Below are 22,058 nucleotides of genomic sequence, written 5' to 3'. Positions count from 1 at the left end.
TGTTAAGATATTTAATTTCTACCTCTTTTTGTGGTAACACGGAAAGGTAATTGGAGCTGACTTGAGTTCCCAAGAAGCACGCACGGTTGGGAGATGGTTGGCCAACGGTGGTTAACGGTAAAAACCGGTGGGGAATGGTGGGATGGCAACGAACGATGAGCCAACGATGGCCCTACAGTTTCTGGACATCGTTGGGTCAACCGTGCATATTTTCGATGTGCCATCGTTGGGAAATTGCTGGGCACTGTAGCAGATCGTTGGCTTTTCGTTGGCAAATGGTTGGTTGGGTAATGGTAGTCTAAGCGGACCTTGCCTACCGTTGACCAACCATAAGCTCCACCTTTGATCAACCATCTCCCAACCGAATCTGCTACTAGGGTTAGGTTACTTTCGTAGTAGTTTAAAAAAATTATTTCAGCTCAAATCCGCTTCAATAATGCGTCCCTTTTTTACTGAACTACCCAAAAAGAGGTAAAAATTGTGAAGACCATTAATCAACTTATCAGAGCCACACTATATTTCTATCTTCGAAACTTGCATCCAACTGATATCCTCCCCAGAATTACCCAAGTTTTTCTCTTCTAAGATTTGGATATTATTTTCAAAACTCAAAACAATAGTCCGACATCCGAAAACTTTTGTGTGGTGATTGGGAACATGAAGCACAGTAATGATAAATCTCCTTTGATTAGGAGTGTGGAGTCGGAGTCGGACTGATTTTGGGATAAAGAAGTCGGAGTTTAAGGTTTTAAATTTCCTGAGCCGGAGTCGGAGTCTGAGTAGATTATTTTCCCTCCGACTCCACAATTTTGTCCTTAATTGCAAAAATTTAACATACCAGAAACAAATTCTACGTTTCCGTGGCATTTGACTTTTTTTTTTTTTTTTTTTTGGCGTGAAAACTTCTTTAGACGCATTGAGCATTTTTGAGATGGGAAAAAAAAACAATTAACTCGCAACACTGTTCGAACACCAGGAATGCAGCGCATTTTGAAGTGAAAACTTCTTTAGGCGCCTTTTATTGGTAGCTAGCGAGCGCCCGGTTGACCAAATGGGTAAGGCACTGGACTGCGGACTCGTTCATTCCTCTTTTACTTTCCCAAGTTCTTCTCAAAGTTTGTAGAAAATTTTTAAATATGTAAATTTTTTTTAGTTGTAGTTTATAATTATGAATAAAAAAAACACTTCATTTAAAAGTAATTCCTGCACAAAAAAAAATATTTTTCTTGACGATTCAAAAAAATACACGTAATTGTTCAAGTTTTCACTTCTGTCGGCACACCCAAAGTGTTTTTTTTTTAAATAGCTGACTTTAAAGAATTTAATTAAGCTTAATACAAAACCATGTGAAAGTAAAATGATTTTTTGGGCCTTAATAGAAAAGAAACGAGAACATCGAACAGTTTCGTGACTAATAATCGAGTCGAAAAATTGGAAAACTGAAAGAAGTTTGTTTCGATTTTCAGCTCCGCTGCTGGACATCAAAAACGATCAATAACAGAGACAGTTGGTGGGGTGCGTGACAGCCATCGACAGGTGGCTCACCCCCACCACCCAATCCAGACATTGCTCGGCTCGAATCTAGTTGCTCTCTCGAAGACGGGCTGATGGGAGTGATGCTTTCTCCAAGCAAATCTGGAATCGTTCCTTTTTGATTCACAGCGGTAGAAATATCCATATTGTGAAACAGGTAGTTTTAATCGTTTAACAGTTTGATTTTTGTTTGCTAAAGTTTAAAGTTTTTCCTTGTCTTTCTTTTCTTAATTTTTTAGCTTTGAGCAATAATTCTTTAATCATGTTCATAACTCATCAGCATCATCACCATCATCATCATCTTCTTCTTCTTCCTTTTTGAATATAACTATTTCGGTTTTACGCTTTCTCACTTTCTCATATTTGAATAATGACTCATACAGGTAGAAGCTGGTTTACTGCACATATTGCAATAGTTTTTAATATTGTATAGAAGCAAAATTTTCCATTTTGTAAAACAAGTATCTTTGTTTATTTGACAATTTGATGTTTGTTTACAGAAGGTTATAAAGCATTTTTCCTCAACTTAAAGATATTTAGTTCATTATGCATGTTTTTTTCGTCCCTCCTAACTATCTAAAATTTGACGAAATAAATTAAAAATATTTTAATCGCTAAGGAAAACGAATATGATCAAAGTACTTTTAATCAAGATAGAAAGGTGCTTCAAGAAAACAGATCTATGTTTAGCGCAAAAGCTTAATGCTTTAATTTTAGCAAGACGTACTTACTCGAATTAAGTACACATAGTTCTCTTCATTACTCTTTGCAATGATTATTTCTAAGCAATAAGCATGTGTTTTTGAGCTGATAAATTTCTAGTTTAATTTACAAAAAGTAGCTCAACTATTTCCAGGATGGAAAATTTTTAAATCTAAATAAATCTCTTTTTCTTCAGAACAAGTAAAAGGAGATGAAATATTTACACACAGTAGAACATCGAAAATCTGAACGTCACAATTCAAAGATCAGATATCCGAAACGTCAGAAATCCGAATCGTCAAAGATCCGAAAAGTTTAAAATTCGAGAAACATTAAAAATTCGAACGTCAGAAACCCGATACGATGAAAATCCGAATGTTAGAAATCTTAAACTTCAAAAATCCAAACGTCAGAAATCCGAAGCGTCAAAAATCCGAACGCACTAATCAAGTTTTAATAAACTGCTCTGCAATTGCAGAGATAAGCAGATACAAATAAATAATTTCATACAACGATTGAAGAAATTAAAATGTACGGCGTTAAGCGCGTTAAGACGGCAACGGCATAGTTCGAAGCAGTCAGAAAGTAATCAAGCTGAACTTTTATTACTAGTAAAGCTATTAAGGATTTGGCAGGTAGGAAAAGAATTTCTTTCTCTTAGAAATTAGTGATTTTTTAAAAAGGAGTTTATGTCAGTTTTTCCTGTTAAAAATTAACTTAGCTTTTTTTGTGTGAAGTCAGTGTATTTTTCAGAAGTTCATTCAATTTACTTTGTTTAATTACTGTACAATAAACTCCCGATTATCCGCGGGATTGAGTGGCACATGTGGCGCGGATTAACCCCAAAAAGCCTAAAATGACTTTCTACGAGGTTTTCTGTCTTTTATGTACACAAATATTTTACTTTTACAATTATAATTAGCTTTTATTTCAACTTAATACACCCAGAAGTGTTCTATTCGAGGCATCATACTTACTTTCAACGGAGTTTCCTGTCTTTTATGTAGATTATAAAAATCTTTCACTTTTATAGTTATAATTCAAAATTTCCCTCCTTCCACGAAAATGGACACAATGGTAAGTTGCCGTCCGTATCAGGACGTGATCGCTATTTATGACCTGTCTGATCTGGAAATGTTTGAGACCCGTCGCAGAAGACGTTTGGCCGAGCGGGAAAGAGAAAAGAACGAAAAGCAAAGGGTTCGCTGGTCCGAGGAAGACGAAACTGATTCAACAGATCCAAGGGATCCAGGAAAATACCTTGATCGCCTTGTGAGTACAATATCTGAAACATCATAATTTTGTGACTTTTTTCAGATGCTTTTTTAATTTTACTGATTGTAAGGGGCCATTCATTAATTATGTAGGGATGATTTTGCCAATTTTTGAACCCCCTACCCCCATGTAAGGGTACGTAAGATTTTGCAGACCCCTTCCTCCTATTCTTACGTAAGATTCCATTCCGCTTTTTCAAATTAATGAAATGTTGTTACAAAACTGTTACACTAAAACTCCCAGTTTGACGTAAATCAAATATTTTTATACCATTGTATGCCATACTTAGTGCAATTATTTTATTATATTTTACACTATTCATTCTTTGTAATACAAGCATAAAACAGCTCATCCTAATATGTTTTTTATCTTCCAAACGTTAATAAAACATGACCTCAGCCAAACCACTTGACCGCGCAATTTCTAATGTAAAATAGAAACTTGGAAAATACTACGTAAGAATGGGTTCGACCCCCCTTCCCTGCCCAAGGCAAGGGTATGTAGAGATTTTTCCATTCCCCCTCCCCATCAGGACCTTTACGTAATTAATGAATGGCCCCTAATATTTCAAGAAAGTTCATTTTGTGACTCTTTTTGATGGTTTGTTACTTTTAGGGTACTGTTTTACTGTTTCAAACAATGAACTCACTAAGCTAAGAAAGAACAATCTGTACTTCGTGGGTGAAGCTTGAAACATTAGCGTACAATGTTTCATGCTTTGCCGACAAAATGGTGTAGTGGTTAGACGCTGGTCTCTTCCGTCCAAAGACGCAAATTCGCACTTGGCTCTAGTTGATGGATTTTCAAGATGCATAAAATAGACAGAGCCCAGGTCGTATGATTATGCGGCATGTAAAAGATCACTCGAGTACTCGTTTCGCTTGGAGTGCTCTTGGCAGAATAAATTCCTGGTGTAGTTTCGCATCAAAGAGATCTTGTGGGAAAACTGTGCGTCAAAGTTCTCGTTGTAAAGTATCCGTCGATAGTGGTGCCACGTGAAAGAATGGATGCTATATCAGGGGATCGCACTAAGTCTGCTAAAGGTTGTACCCGTAACGCAGTCCCATTAAAAAGAAAAAAAAAAATGTTTCAAGCAATGCAATTTTGCAACTTTTATAGATGATTTATTACTTTCAGTGAGTGCAATATTTCGAGCAATATAATTTTGTGAGTTAGACTAAAGCATTGTTACTTTTAGCTAGTATGATATTCAAGCAGCAAAAGATTTACTGCTTTTGTTAAGTATTGTTTCTTTTAGTGAGTACAATATTACAAGCCACACAATCTCGTAACTTTTATTCATTATAGATTTGTTACTTTTGTGAGTGAAATATTTCAAGCAATATAATTTTGCAACTTTTTTTGATGATTTGTTGCCACTTGAGATTAGCTTGATTTGGAGAAGTAAAGAATTTAGTTTTATGCAGAATTAATTAATGCGCAATTTGCATTAATGTTGATGAAGACGTAATTTGCTACCCCAGAAAGACTTGTTTGCAATTTATTGGCTATTCGTGCATTTTCACTTTGATTTTCTAAATTACAGCTTTGTTTTGTTTAACTATAACTTTTTTTTTTCTTTAAAACTTTGGTACTTGCTTTAATAATGAGTATTGTTTAGTTAAAAAACAATCATACGATTTTTTAATCGTTATCTGTTTATACGCTTTTTTTTGTTTTTAAATGAAACACTCCTCCTGATTATTAAACATGTCGAAAACTTAACAATGTCTACAGCAGTGATTCTCAACATGTGGTCTGAGGACCACTCGTGGTTCACGAGAAATTTTCATATGGTCCGTAAACAGCTAGTGAAAATTCATTTATATCATTTTTATTGTTGCAAATAAATGTATGAAACAAAACTTTTGGATTAGATTCGGAAGGGTATCAAGTGATTCTCAGTAATTAAATGGTTGAGAATAAGTCCAGAATCTAGGGTAATCGACAAGGTAATAACGAAGATATAGATATCTCTATATTTTATTTGCTTATTAAAGTTGTAGAACTATTTTTGGTCAGCTGCTCTAATTTACTACTTTTGAATTATTTTCTAATTGAGGGGAAAAGATACGAGGCAAAAAAAGAAGAAAAATAGATTTAAATTAAAATAACGAAGAACAAGAAGTTCCGTTTAGAACTAAACGAGCCTACTTTTCGGTATACCCATACAACTTTCTAGTACTTGATCAATATTCTCAAAAATAGATAAAATCGCAAATTGCTTCAAGCATATTTTTTAAATATTTTAAGCTGATTTCTAGGAATAAAATATGCCTCACTTGTCTAAAAAAAATAGATGCGTAAAAAAACAAATAAATAAACGAGCAAATAAAAAAACAGCATCTTTTAAACAAAGCAGCTAATACATTTTTTCCATTAAAACAAATTCTCTAACCGCTTTCAAAACGAAAAATACATCTGTATATATAAAAATGGAGTTTGGTAAATTTGTTCCCCAAGATCTCAGAAACTACCCGGCAGATTTGGCTGAAACTTTCACCGTTTGTCCAGTTTGGTACTGGGAAGGTTTTTAGACCAGTCCGAAAAAAATCCGATTGATAGTTCCCTTTTTATTCCAATTTTAGTCCCAATTTTCGCATAAATGTCCCACTATGGGGGTGGAAAAAAACGTGCACATATTAACATTATATGTCCATCGAAAGCGCCAATTTTTCTGCTGAAGATAGCATCTGTTCGAAGTTTCTAAGTTGTATAAAAAAACGAGCTATGAGCTTTTTTGTTCCCTGTTCGAAGGCTTTCATCAACCCAAGTCATTATTTAGTGTGTCATCTCAACTCCAAAGAATTGTTGTATTGTTGAATATTTTTGCGTTTCGTCTGACTTTCTGAAGCTTTTCTCAAGTTAAATCTTAAAGTAACGTTTTTCCACAAGATTGGCTAAAAATAAATGGATTTGGTTGATCATTTTACTTTTAAACGGAACTTATGGGTTATTATTATTATTTATGTTGATTGGACACTTGGTCACTATATCCAACCAACCAGCAGAAATATCGCCAGAATTTTTACAGAAAGATTTCAGTAGCTGAAGCATTTGGCAGTTTTTTCCACGGTCGCTGTTTTTGAGCCCAAAGACTACGTAATAATGTTTCGCAGCTTTCATTATATAAACAAAATATCGCCAATCAAAGATGCTTAAAAAAAAAAAAAATACTGTGTAAAAATAATTCAACAACTAAATTAGGCAAATCCATAAACCGCACAAAAACTTCCATTAATTTTTCTTTTTGCACGATTTCAAACAATCGCCAAATTTTACTACTTGTTTTGGAAACATTTCGGATGAAACCGTTTAGCGCAATTTTATTTTGACCAAAAGTATTTCAGCATCTGGCAACAATATTTCTATAATAAAAATTAGTAAGGAGGGGGAGTATTATCGAAAGTGTCCCAAAATGATTCTCGCAAATTTGGTAAGATTTTAAACCGCACTAACTGCCCACAAAAATTGAAATTTCCCAAAATAACTAAAGCAAGTGTAAGGGGAACACGGGCGGCTACATTTTTTAAAACAGGTTCGTACATCAATAGCCATACATAGAAGGTTTTAGATTAAAAAAAAAAAGTACTAACAGATAAATCTTTTTAAACATGTAAAGTTTAATTTCATATTTCGGAAATTCTTCAAATTTGTATATGCTTAAATGTCGTGCTTTCGTTTCTAATTGAATTTTATTTTGTTCTTTATACTTATTGCTATTTTAGTTTAATGAGTAAGGAAGAAGCTCGAATTTTAATCACGTCAAAAAGGTTTGTTTTAAATTCTTTCGCTTAAAACAGAAAACAAGGGCAAGTAACGATTGTTTCTCATAATTATTACTGACCCAGGCAACGCCGGGTATTTTTGCTAGTCATATATATAAAAAAGTTTCTTCTTCCCCTGTTGCCAAAAATAATTTTTAAAAATAATTAATGCACTTACCAAAATAAATAGAAACAATAAAGGAACAATTTAAAGAAATAATTTTCATTGTCAAAAAAAAAAAAAGTCTGCGCATATCTTTATGTAGAAACACAAATGACTTCGAGTTGATCCGCCGAAAACTGAATACCTAAATTAAAACTTTAGAGTAAAAATAAAAATAAGTCATATCAACAATAATTATTTCACAGTTAAAACCATGGCTGTGGAGTCGGAGTCGGAGTTAATCTCATTTTTGGATAAAGGAGTCGGAGTCGAATATCCAAGAACCGGAGTCAGTCTTTTTCCTCCGTGTATAATTTTTTGCCGAAGTCAGAGTCGAAGTCGGGGAGTCGGAGTCCGACTAAATGTTGGGCACAGGAGTCGGAGTTGGAGTCAGGTGCCCCTAAATTCTCGGAGTCGGAGTCTGGAGTTTGTCGTCAAGAGCTATTTCCAACAAAATTTGTTTGAATTAAATCCGCTTTCAAGTACGGAATCTACATTGACTTTAAGTTTCCCCGTAGGCGCTAATGTTAAGGGATTTGAACTGTTCAAAATTAAACGAAAAATTGCTCAAATCAAAAAGATATTTAATATACAATTTTTTCATCAAAAGCTTTTTCCTACAAAGTTAGTTTGAAGCAAATTCGCCTCACAGTCCGGAATTGCCTTGAATTTCCCCGTGGGCGCTAATGTTAAGTTTTTTTGTACTGTTCAAAATTGAACAAAAAATAGTTCAAATCAAAAAGTGAAATATAGGAATGAGGTGTCCTCGCCGAGATCTTTCGAACAAAAAAAAAAATATGTTCCAATCGGAATGTTCACTCAAAAGTTATTAGGGGGGGGGGCAGCCAGACAGACCGACAGACATTTTTCCCCATCTCAATACCAAACCTTCCAATTTATAATTTTTCCATATTTATTTAATTATTTTTTTTATTTTTGACTTTTTTTTTTTTTTTTTTTTGTGATATTTTCAAGACGCATTAAGCCTTCTTTCATACTTTTTTCCTTCTTTTTCTGACTTTTACTGTGAAAGTAGGCTAAAAACTGAATCTGCTACTGTAGGCAAATAAAACGTTCCGCGAATGAAGGGAAAATTCTTTTCCTCCAACTGGAACTGCTGCATTTGAGTTTCAGAGAATAGTTCAGACGCTGGACTACATTTTTTAATTTCATTAAATATTTTCCTATGACGAAATTGGGTTGTACACTTTAGATCATAATTTACCAAGCCAAAAAGAACTTTTTAGAACAATGGAGAAAGAAAATCAATGTTTGCATACACGAAATTAAACTAGATTAGTTTTGACAAAAACCTTTTTTTTTTATTTATTAAATGGGTCAATATGATTTGCAATACCTTCTTTTCTACGACAAAAAACTCTAACATTCTTCCTGTCTAGATGCTGATGTGTGTTTTCAAATTACTATGCGCCATATTGAAAAGTGATGCATTGCTTCCACTTATCAAATTAAAAGTAACCGCGGAAAACGCAACTTAGTAGTTTCATAGATATCTTGCTATTAATAAACGGAACTATGGGTGCAACCTTTTGCGTAAATACCATGGCAATTTTTAGAACAGCAATGTTCTGTCGTAAATAAAAGATTTTCAGCGAATTGGTTTTTACTTCTGTCCCTAACACGAAATGCTAAAACTGTTATGTTTATTACTTTCATTGTGCTCCATAATAAAGCAACTTTGGTTGTTTGAATGGAAGCAAGCTAAAATAATGAATTTCTATTAATCAATGATTTATATGTTCTACTTTAATGAATTAACTTCAACAGTGTAATATTTTTCATCTAACCAAACGGGAGAGTTAAACAAATCGTCTTCGCCTTAACTATGTGAGCGATACAATTTGTTTTGAAATAACCAATCAACTGCATCAGGATCTTTACCGAAAATCCATTTTGTACTGCAATCAAAATTTCCATGCCTAAAAAATTTGCAAACAATGAAAATCCTAATGGGATCGTTTCCAATATTTTGAAAGTATTTTTTCTGAAAGAACATGCTTAAAAACATAGGATCTAACCATTTTTTAATTAATTTGTTTAAGTTTAATATTTAAAAAAAAAAACTTAAATCGGTGATCTTTTATTGCTTACATTTCTTGCCGATAACATCACAAATGATGAAATGCCATTCTGTGTTGTCATTCACAGAGCAAAATATTTAATTCGCATCTTTACTCACGTGTATTGGCAACGATATGGTTGATAGCAAGCGTAGAGCGCAATTTTAATTCGCTTCTTGATTATCATAACGTGGAAACATCATTTGTGACGTCATCAAGACCATGCCTTGTTTGAAAAATCGGACATTTAAAAAAAAATAATTAAAAAATAACTGGTGGGAAAATGAAAGAATTTTTTTGGGTCCATGGTTTTTTTTTTTTTTTTTTGCTTATTTTATCAATTTCAGTGACTAAAAGTTCTACTTTTGACTAAAGGAAACAACCTCATTATCCAGTATTAAAATCTTTTTTTGAATAACTCAGATTTAGGCCCAGCTTCCCAGCTTCATTAGTAGATATCTTATGGACTAAATACTTGATTTTTTTACTTTAAATCATAAATTCATGGTACAAAATTATCTGTTAATTAAGGTATTTAATTTTTACTCTTTTTTCACCATTTTTGATCCCTCCCCCATTTGCCACAAAGTGTCACACTTCACCTTACCCCCTTCCCCCTCGTCATAAGTCATAACATTTTTCATAAACATATTTTTATGAAAAAGAATGCGTGTTGTCACACTTCTTATTACCCCCCCCCTTTCTCCCTCTTGCCACAAACTGTCACTACTCCATGAACCTAACCCCCCTCAAAGCTTGACACCATTTGCGGACAGCCCCCTAGCAGGGGCGACATTCCAGCATTTCATTTAGGGGGTCGAGTTTCTTAAATATGTATTACTACAGTGCGGTACAAAACACACATTAGCTAACAGGGGGTGGTCATAAAATCGGTTTACTATGAATAAAAATTTGTGTTTGGAAACATTAAAATTTTGATTCATTTTCTAATACGTTATCATACAAAACGTCTCGATACTAAAGTTTTTATACCTTTTGGAAAAGTTTTAATGCATGATTTTTGGAATTCGAAAGAGCAGGAAATCGTGTTACTAATCTGTCAGTGCCCAGTGTTGTGCTGTTTTACCAGTACAACTAAATAGAAAATGGTTTTATTTATTTATTTATTTATTTATTTATTATTTATTTATTTCTTTATTTTATTTATTTATTTATTTATTTTTTTCCCCCATTGTGTTTTGAAAATAATATTCTCTAACCTCCTGAGACAAAGAAATCTTTCTCTACTAGCTGAGCTGATTGGAAAAGTTAAAAAATAATTGAAGTAACAAAGTTATGTATGAAAACACTTTTTATATCTTGCTCTTCAAAATCACCCAGGCAACTTCAAAATTTGAGGGGCTTAAGTTTTCATCACTGAATAATCTAGTCTCGTAGGCGCTCTCAGCTTCAATGAGATGTCATCTGCATCCAGCTCTTTCATTCATTATTCCAGACTGATGAGTTCATAACAAGGACGAAACTTCAGTCTCTGGATGTGATAACCGGTCTGCTGGTATATTGCTTGTAATTTTTCTTGCCTCGTGCTAAAAATTTTACTCAAAATTGAAACATTTTATTTTTCGTTTTCAACATCCAGTCCAGATAATATAGAGCCAACCATACAGAAAAATAATTATCATTAAATCTTGTGTTAATTTCATTCAAAACTGAATCAATTACTTCATACAAAATATTAAGAAAACAATGTTTGACTTTACATCGTGTGGGTTTTCGCCATTTTTTTTTTTTTTTTTCGCCTTTTTAAAATTGGCTTGGAGGAAGAATTTTTTGAAAGGTTTCACGATTGATTGAAATATGCATCTATATAAAATCTAGTTTCAGTTTCAATTGCAGATTGAACTGTGGTAGTATACTGCACAGATCAATTGTAGATTGAACTGTGGTTTGAATAGTCTGAAAATTAAGGGTAGCGGATTGAAGATGTTTTGATATGATGAGTAAAGCATTTTTCAAAAACTTTCCTCAATACAAACAAATTGAATAAAAATTCAAACGAATTCATGCATGGTAAAGGGCATGAGCTTTTCCACCATTGAAGGAATCGTTTTGCAATAATTCTTCCAGTCGTCAAATCACTGCTTTGAAGTTATAGAGAAATAATTTTATGGTTTTAGCTCTTGAAGACCATCTTCTGTCACGCAGAGATTGCATAATTATAGAGCCCCATAAAAGGTATTTGTTGATATGTTTTTTTTTAAATTCAATAATCATATCATATACATTTTTAAGAAGTTTCTATGAAAGCATATAATGCATTGAGCAGCTAAAACGTGTTTCTAGCAGAAGAAAGCGATAAACACTCATCAAATAAATATACACTTAAAGAATGAGCGTAAAAGTTATTGTAAAATATCAAGGATTTTTCTTGTGAAAACCATGCAGTCACACCACTTTGCATGAGCCTCTCATATTGAACATACATCGTTACACTGGGCACACAAGTATGAAATATTTAGCCAAAATGAGGAAATGTCTTGTTTAGTTAAAATTAACCATGGTTCTCTATCACTTTTCTATGTTCTGAAAAGGCTGGAAAATACTTCATGAATTTAAGTCATCATCCAAATAACAAAAAACACTTTTTCTAGTCTGGGAATGCGTCGAGTTTATCAAATAGTTGCTGAGAACCAGCGAGATTTTTTAAAATGAACATTGATTTCCGATTTACATAAATTGAATTCACCCATTTTCTATCATTCTGCTTATAAAACTTGGGGGTGCGACCGCCCCCTCTTGACCCACCTATTTGCCGCCCCTGCCCCCTAGAGATAATTGACAAAAAAATTTCACCAGAAATTATCTCATGCCTTTTATCGTATGATCATTGGAACTTTTTTTCTTATGTTATAAAGTATTTTAAATTACAGTGTGAAGCTATGGTGTTTTATTTTATCATCATTTTACCATTGTATAGAAGGAAACCATTAATTAATGGCTTACAGAAATTAGTTAATATTGGAATTTAAAAAAGAAAAATGTTAACCGAAGTAAACTGAGATTACTGATTGAGTAATGCTAGTGCTAGCCACCCCAGTTTCGAAAAGTTTTGTCTGTTGGAATATGTGGTGTTATAAGTAAAACAACATCCCATAGCACAAATACTGTTTGAACGCGAATTGTATGTAATTTGGCAGTCTGCCAAGTAAAGACTATTCCATTTGAATTAATCTAGTAGGGGTGAAGGGGAAAGTAACGATGGGGGGGGGGATTTTGATGCACGCGTTTTATAATGTCACTAGTGCCTTATTCATTTATTGCATTCTCTAAAATAAAGTAAGGGAAAACAAAAATAGTTACCATGGAAACAACAAAAAGAAAATATTTTCATTTCGTTCAGGAACGCAAAAGCAAAATGGTAAGCTCAAAACTTTGTTGCGAATAAATAAATCAATTAATGTTTGCCGTGAGAGTATAAATCGAATATACTTTAGATTAAAAAAATGTTGCTGAGAGCAAATTTTCACTTTTACAAAACTAAAGCTAAATAATAGAGAGGCAAAAGTGCACATCTGTAGCAAATCAACTAACACCCCTATAAACAATAGATACGTCCATTTCCGGCTATAAACCGGATATTAGTTTTTCCAAGCAATCGATGGTCAGACAGTAGCAGATCACTGCAGACACGTTTTTTGGCGTTACAAGGAACACCTTTTTCAAAGCAAAAGAAATGAGCTTATGAATGAAAAGACATCCGACAAAGCTTTTGTTCCTTTGGCTTTTGTCGGACGTATATTCATCCATAAGCTCATTTCTTTTGCTTTGAAAAAGGCGTTCCTTGTAACGCCGAAACACATGTCTGCAGAAATCTGCAATTTGTGCAATTGCACGTTGTTGTTTCTTCTTTTACTTTTTATGCACAAGGGTAGGTAGTCTACGTTTTTCTTGTAATCCTATTTAGAGTCACCTAAGTTTTGTGAAAATTGGTAGAAAGCTCTGCCTTCTAAACGCTGGGGGAAACTGTGACACATCCTGTACATTATTCAGACAATCAGAAAAATGAAGGTGTCGCAAAATTATGTTATGAAAATGTTGTGCAAATATATAAAAAAAATATTTGTCAATATATCTGTACCTCAGAGCTAGAACAACGTAAGTCACATTATAATAATTTTACAGTAGAGAGGAAAAACTTTTTTCTGGCCCACGCAAAGGCTGGGACGCGCACTTTTTTCACTCTAGTAAAAAATGGATAAGGATTTAAAAAAAAAAAAAATTACGGTCACATGGCTCTATGGGAAATAGGCTTCTACATACAATGCACTAATAAACAGAAAATCGCAATTTTTGGACTTACGTCACTCTGGCACTGAGATACAGATATTATGAAGTAGTAAAGCAGCATTTAGCTAATGACAAATTTCTCCTATTTCTGGTCAAACACTTAATACTTTGTAAATTAATTAATTTATTTATTTTTAATGTTAAAAAAGAAAAGTAATCTTGCTGAGATGAACGCATCATAAAGTTTTCCCGTTTTCTTGACTGTTGATCATCAATCTAGGAAGTAAACTAATCAAAACTATTTTACAAATTTGAGGCCTCCTGCTGACTGCGGAACTTGGACGTTTGCCCCGCAGTTATTTGACCCATATAAACTTTCATGCATACGTACATTAGGGTGGTTCAAAAATATACATGTAAAAAGAAAAGTTTCTCCTAGATAACAGGACACCCCTCAATATTTTAACACTTTTGGATAGTATTATTCCGACAAAATTTTAGCTTCTTCTTTCAACTGAAAGAGGGTGCTCAACCCCCTCCCCCAAACTTCATAAGCATGGGGTGGGGGGGGGGGGTCAAAAATACATTGAACTGAAAAAACAATGCTACATATCATAATACACACTATTAATATGCATTGCAATAAAATAATTACTTACAAAAAAATAATAATAATAAATGTTTCTAAATTTGTAGCATTTTCTACTACGGCTAATGATAAATTAAGGGTTCATTGAGCACCCTCTTAAAATTGAAGCTAAAACTTTAACAGCATAATTCTATTAGTAAGTCCAAAAGAAAAAAAAAGAAAGGGGGGGGGGGGGGTCCTGGACTCTAGCCGAAAAAAAGTTTTTTGGAACCACCTTAACGTATATATGTACACACACATGCAATTTTATATGCGTAGTCGCCAGTGCAGAAACAGGCCATTCAGAAAATGATAAAAACTTTTTTTTGATTGACTGAGTATGCTAAATATGTTGCACAGGTCAAGTGATAATCTACTTTCGTTTCCATGATCATTAATACTTCAGATCGCTAAAGCCATTAACATAATGGGAATTCACCAGGTCTTCCTATCCGGCATTTTCCTTACTTTCCGTAATTAGCTGTTCTTTGTTCCAACATAATAGATTGGACACTACTTGACATTTACTCTCGGGGCATTAGTGTCACATTTTTTCAATGCTTCGCACATGAACTGTAATGACATTCGGTGCTTAGGGCTTTATCACTTACGACTGAATTAAGTAAACCTCTTAGGCATCATAATGTTATCTTAAAACCAGTGATGTGGTTGGCACTCGATTTTCTAAACTTCTTATTTACGAACCCTCACGATTTTACGAAGTATATTTCAGAATCCTGAAAATATTTCCATTGAAACAATGTAATTTTTCATTCTTTTTTACGAATTGTAAATGGCCAAAATATATTTTTCAAGAATTCGACGTCAGGTCAAAGTAGCTCCTTCCTAAGAATTCTAGCACTAGGGAGAGAAAATCTCGGGGGAAAAGATCTCCGGAGGCGCGAATTGGAAATAAACATTCTGAAAAGAACAAAAATTTAATGGGTGTATCCTAAAAAAAGTGCAAAGGTTGTGGAAAAAATGTTATTTTAATTTTGGAGTTTTTCTTCGCTACAGTGTGAGTTGTTAAAATAGCCGTAATTATTTAATTACTGAATGTCGTTTTTTTTCCTTCCTATTTTTCGATATAAATATAAGTTACCTTTTTCACCTTCCTTTCTAAATAGCTGTTCTATCCACCTTTTTAGAACGCAGTTATTCCGTTCCTATTCGTATTTAGAAAATGGCGGGCTATCTGGGTTCCTCATCAGAAAAGGAACTTTACACCATTTCCCGTGCTTATTTGCTTTTTTTTGAAAATGTGCGACTAAAATCCTTCACTTTTTAAAAACATTTTGGTAGTTTTTTCTGTATAAAGTCATCCCATCATGTTTCGGCGGTCAATGCTGCAATGCACCTCCCTGTTCGCTACCCCCCCCCCTTAAATCTGCACATCTCCTTTATCCAGGACAACTTCCTTACTGTACTATAGCAGTCAGCGGCTGATTTACCATCACAAATTGCGGAGATGTTCCGCTAGCGAAGGGGCGAGGCAATTACGAGTGAACTTCACATGAAAAAATGTTTACCTCTGATAACAGGCCCTCCAAAAACGCATTGGGACTGAAAACAAGGGAGGGATATGGTTAGCATTAGTGGTTTTCTATGGTAAAAAAAAAAGTAGATGAATAAATTATTAAATCTGTGTTTTGGTGCGGGGGATACATCTCCAAATTACTTTTCTCCTTGGACACACTACTGCGCTATAATGTTGCAATTTCCTTGGGCGGTGAGCTATGCTAAACAGTGAGTAGTAGTCCTTACAGTCCTAGATTTGAATCCTACAGCATCCTAGAGCAGAGGTTCTCAAACTTCATACTTCCTGTAGGACGCTGCTGCGTCCTGCAAAGCAAGAACTTTTTTATTCCTCCTAAATGTACTTAAGTAACAAATAATATCACAACGACTCATCAACACTCCCCCTTCCCCATAAAGCTTGCAAGATTTATACTACTCTGACTCCAAGTCGCCCTTCTCCCCCCTCCTCCTCCCCCCCCCCCCGAAAGGCCCGGCTCCTAGGCTGACATGGCATCTTGTCGGTCCTCGTTATGATAAAATTTCTGACCTGAAAACAAATCTCTTGTTTTAAAACTAATTCAAGGCTTTTCAAGCAAAGGAGCATACGAAAATATTTTTCAATTATCATAGTCTCCATTCCGATACAATTTTTACTCATAAACAATTACAAATATCTGTGATCACAATTAATTTCCGTTTGCAATTGTGTGTAAGTAATTTTATATCTTTTAATTTCGATCATAGATGGCAGCACCACAGCTGAGATCGCCTTATGTGCTTGATGTCTGTCATTTCAGTAATCATGAGAAAACTCTTTATTTTCTTACAAAGACAGTACAACTCGGTTACAAAACAAGCAATCTTCAATGCTTCACTCGTCACTTCAATTAATAAAAACATAAAAAAAGCCATTAACTCATTTCTAGTTTCATCAGGATTTGTTTCCTTTTCTCCTGTAATTTTTGACATGTCGTAAAACAATTAATGCAAACACTAATTTCTTATCGAATATAAATAATTGACCTAATGGGGGAGCACCTAATCTATCCATAAAATTTTTAAAAAATCGAGTAATTTCATATATCACTGTTGCTGAAGATTTAAAAAAAAAAAAAAAAAAAAAAACCTAAAATTTTAAATCTTTTTCAGACTTAAAATTATATATACACTAGTTTTGCATGAAGCACTATATAATAGATATTTTTGATAGTTACATCTTATTGTATTCAGGAAAATATGACGATAGCTTTCGTTGTGATGTATGTTTATCATGCACATCACTTCTACCTATAGTATTTTTACTTATGTACAATAATATATCTTGTAATGTAAAACATTACTAAATTTGGTTTGATTGTGATTTTATTACGTTAAGAACAAAATTGTTTATTGTTTCACTGCGTAGTATAAGTGGAGAGGGGAACACCAAATAAATTTCGTGTCTCGAGTCCTCAAAAATCATAGTCGGTCTGTAAAACGTGATTTTTTTTTCCTTTGAATGAAAATATGTGTTTCCTGTGAACTTTTGGCTGAAAATAATGATTTTTTTCCTTCAGATTTTTATTCACTGCGTACCATTTTCTCAGAAATCTACATTTACATTTTTTTTTTTTTTTTTGATCTCTCCAATCAGTGACTTAGAAGGATAAACTTCGTTCCTGGCATCAAAAACAAATCACATGATCGACTTGTGAATCCGCATATTTATAATGCAGAAAATAATGCTGTATTTTTTATACTCTGCATGTTAATCTAATATCTAAAAGGAAAATGGGGTTGTTACTTAGTAGCATTTGGATTCGGCGTATGATTTTTTTTTTAATAGATGAAACCATAGAGTAGCCAGAAAACTAGATCACGCTCGAGTTTTTTTTTTTTGGCTGCCCACACGAAACACGTGAAATCGGTTTAGACACTGCCGTTTGGCTAGCGGAATGGTCACTTTCAGCCAACTGTGCAAACAAAGTTAATCATGTAACTTAATTTCACCATGAATTGCCCTCTTTTTATCATTATTATTATTATTATTATTATTGACATTTTACCATGCTCCAACACGGCACAGATAGCACTAGTCAGAAGAAAATTTACAGCACCAAAAGAAGGATGTAACGCTAAAGGAGAAGGCGAGATTCAGAAAGGGACCAACTTTTCTATGCGCAAGCAGCTTCTGGAGCGAGTACTTCTGACCGCTTGGCCTAATAGGTTTATTTAACCACTATTTTCCTCTTAATGTCGACATGCAGTTTCTACGTTGCGTATAAAGGAATACGCACTTTAGTATTAAGATAAATTCTGTGGATGCAACAATCCTCTTTTTTTTTTTTTTTTTTAACTCGTGGTCAAAAGTGAACTGGCCATTTAAAATATATTTACTTTTCGCATACATTATGCATGTGAAGTTTTGGAATAATTAGAAGTGTTCATGGTTGTTCTATCACAAAGTAAATGGAGCAGAATATCTCCTGCTTCAGTGAGCAAGAGGAGCGCAACGGATGGTCTGCTCTTCTAATGCTGGAACAACGTTCAGTATTTCCAATTAAATTGAATTTAGTGTCTGTAATGAGAAAACACTATTGAATTTCATCATAGAGAATTTTCTGATCAGAAATGATTGTTCGCAATTTAACAGTCGTCATGTTTTATTGTCATCTGAGACTGATTGATGCAAGTTAGTTGTTACCTTATTTTGTGAGTTGTTAGGTTACATTATGAAAGTAAATCTAGGCTTTCCAAGTTTTATTTATACCTCCTGCAGTAAATATGAATGATAGAATTAGAATATGAGAACTATAATTAGTTTTATTAAAGTACATTTCACACGTAAAACATTTATACTATTAGTTAAAACAGTTAGGATTTTAAATAAATTTATATGCCTGTAATAGTTTTTTTTTTCTTTCTTTTTTTAAAACTTGCTTTAAATGTGCAAGCCAAAACAAAAAAAGTAAAAAAAAATAGATAAATAAAATAAATTTAAAACCAACCCGAAAGATCGTCATGTGTATAGTAGATTAAATTCAGATTTTCCATACTTGTTCCTAGAGTACTTTAATAATCTGAATTTTTTACAGCTTAAAAATTGAAGATGATTTTAACGAAATTTTAAAGTTTACTTACAAAGAATTTTTGTGTGCGACTGTTCTAATCACTTTTGTCCAAAAACTCATATTTTTGTGTATTTATAAATGGGGCTTAATTTTACCATGAACAACGTATGCAAGGTCAACGTCGGCTTTTTTATTTATTGCAGCATTTACTAAAACTTTGATGAACGTAAAAAACAAGTTTGTGCTTATTTAATTATTTATTTTGTCATTTTTTTAAAAATTTACTTCCTCTTTTTTTTTTGGTAATATTCTTATTAAAAAAGAGAAAGAAGACCATTGTTAACACTAAAATATACGAGCGTACATGTTCTCAATTGCATAAACTTATTCATTTGTAAATTCAATACTCTGCTACGAAACTGTTTAGGGGTCGTTCACAAACGTCATGCTTTGAGACGTGAGGGGGGTTCCATACAATTGTGACAGTTTGTGACGTGAGGGAGGGAGGGGTGACAAGAAGTGTGACATCACACGCTTTTTCATAACAATGCGCCTATAAAAACAACGTGATATGTGACTAGAAGAGGGGAGAGGGTAAAGGGAAGTATGACAATTTGTGACAAACGGTGAATCACATTTGTTGAAACAGGGGTGCCCATCCCCCTTAAGTTCAATGACGCAAATTCTCCCCCCTCCCCCCGCCCCCCCCCCAAAAAATCAACCCTCTTTCCCTTTTTTATATTTTTTAGCTCGCTCATTTAAAAAAATTTTTAAGCATTATTTTTTTACTTATGTATATTATTATTATTATTATTATTATTATTTTATCGGAAAAGTTCTTTGCTACGCCAATGACATACACACACACACACACGCGCGCGCACACACAAACTAACTAAATAAATGAAATAAAATATAAGCAAAAAAAAAATAAAATAAATAATTTAAATTAAAAATAATTTAAATTATTTTTGCGCCATGATCCCCCTCCCCTTATGGACACCCCTGTGTTGAAAAAAAAAGTGGCATCATTAATAAACAGCCATTTGAAGGGAATCTTGACTTTTCAAGCAAAAACGGCTTATCATTAAGTTTTTTCACGAACGGAATGAGTTTTTAAGTGTTAAATGGTTTATACTTAAGCAGAAAATCACAGGTTTAAATGAGCTCAAGGATAACACGTCGAGTTTTCTCTAGAGCAGTCATTCCCAACATCTTTTATTTACGAAACAGTATATTTCATTTGCAGCTTTCGGAGGGGGGAAAAAATCCGTTCTCTTTGAAGTGGAACAGTTTGTTAATGACTAACACTAAGCTAAATACTTTTTAAGCTAAGCGATTCTTAGCGGTGTTAGAAAGGTCTTATTAATCCTCCAACTAAATCGTGTGTCACGGTGCAAGGTTGACACCAATAAAAATTAAAACAATTACGTCTCGTCGGAAATTAGCCAAGGGCAATGGCAAGAGAATAAAATGGATGATTAAAGAGCTGACGTTCAAAGAGAACTATCATAAGATATCAAAAAGTGAATTCAAGGTGGAATAGCCTTTTTTCAGTTAAAAACTACAGTTTATTATATTTTGTTTTTGTACTGTCCAAGAAATTTTTTTCCATTTAAAACCGTTAAGAAAAATCAACAGTTTTGTTTAAAAAGATTCGATTCCATTTCGGCGGTCAAACAAAAAATAACTATTCCTCAGTGGGCCAATCGCAGAACTGTTTTCTATCTCTCATAATCCTTTTACACACTCCATGCCTGTATGCCTGTTGTAATTTTTTTACGCTTTTGAGATTAGTGTTGCGTCTAGTCTACAGCTTTTTGATCACAATTAAGTTATTTTGCTTTTTATTTTAGCAGACATTTTAGAAAAATTGTATTACATTCGTGTTACAAATGGAAAGAAAAAAAAAAGTCAACCAAATTTATTTTTAATCTTATCCTGATTAAATTAGAGATCCTGGTTAATTAGGAAGGTAAGTGTCGTCACTAAAACCTCGTCAAATCCAAGGACTAGGAAATGGGGAATGCCTGTTAGATTATGAGAGGCGTCCCATCTTGTTGGAAAATGAAAGATCATTGATCGTGACGTGTTACAGCGGGTGACCGAAGTATTACTTAGGCTTGATATCTGCCGCATTACGAAAGATTTACGTATCGAATATTTGGGAAACACATTTCCTTTCTCTAGTAAAATCAAGAGTGTTGCTGTTTTGGTAAATGTTTTAATTACCAAACATTTGCTCTTGATTACTTTTAAATGAGCCTTCCAGTTCCAGGAGGGAATTGTCATAAAATCCGGACACTTCGCGGCACACCTCGCCAACTCTTGCGGCATCCAATTTGGGAACCTCTGAGTTATACTCTTAACAGATTGTATCATTGAGTTAAAAACAGGGCCTTATTTGTAGCAAAAGAAGTACAGGAGCCCTATAATCTTCAGAACCTCTTTTCATGCGGAAGGTTGGATTTCAGCAAAATTGTAGAAATTTATTTGAAGTTGAAAAGAAGTCTAGGTTGGGGTGCACCGATAGCAGATCACGGTAGGTCATCGTGACCTCCAAAAAATTTTTTTTTCGGAAGAGTTTGTCAAAAGATTCGACAAAATTTGGAGTTCCATTGGGCGAAATTAGGAGTCCATTTAGGCAAAATTGTCATCATTCAGCAAAATTTGGAGTTCCATTCGGCAAATGAGAATTTCACCCTCCCAAAAAGTAGAGTTCGGGGTGCCCCAGAGTCCAGGAGCTGAGTTCCCGTGCGCTCCCATGCAAACTAAGCCCTGCCCAAAGGAAGAGGCATAATTATTGTTTCGCAATGATAGTCATTCAAGCGGGGGAAATTTCAAAATTTGTCCTTGAAAGTAGAAAGTCTAGCCTAGCTTATAACAACTCCGCTTTTCGCATCATCGGGGCGTGTCAATGTTATGATGTCTACAAAAGCCTGCGAGACCAGTTTGAGAAGTTTCTCAAACAGACATTCAGAGTTCATTTTCCTATGGAAGCTGATTCTCATTACAAAAAAAACTCCTTTCGAGTAGAAAATTCTGAAATCGGATAATGATACAAAATTTTAAATAGTGTAATTTCCTACGTTC

At 33.9% G+C, this 22,058-nt stretch overlaps 1 protein-coding gene across 2 annotated transcripts in view; it reads left to right on the top strand.

Moving 5' to 3' along the window:
* Nucleotides 1-1,595: 1,595 nt before the first annotated feature.
* Nucleotides 1,596-22,058, top strand: part of LOC129222189 (ninjurin-2-like) — an 89,745-nt gene continuing 69,282 nt past the window's right edge. Inside the window, exons 1-2 of one of the 2 annotated variants that reach the window (XM_054856656.1) lie at nucleotides 1,596-1,690; nucleotides 3,269-3,507. In XM_054856656.1, coding sequence (XP_054712631.1) covers nucleotides 3,301-3,507 — 207 coding nt within the window. In that variant the 5' untranslated portion in view covers nucleotides 1,596-1,690; nucleotides 3,269-3,300. Of the gene's footprint in view, nucleotides 1,691-3,268; nucleotides 3,508-22,058 lie in introns of those variants that run through there. The other variant, XM_054856657.1, reaches the window with a different exon arrangement.

The sequence above is a fragment of the Uloborus diversus genome, chromosome 5, assembly GCF_026930045.1.
Source record: "Uloborus diversus isolate 005 chromosome 5, Udiv.v.3.1, whole genome shotgun sequence".
Classification (NCBI taxonomy): Eukaryota; Metazoa; Arthropoda; class Arachnida; order Araneae; family Uloboridae; genus Uloborus; species Uloborus diversus.
This window is presented reverse-complemented; position numbering and strand designations above follow the sequence as displayed.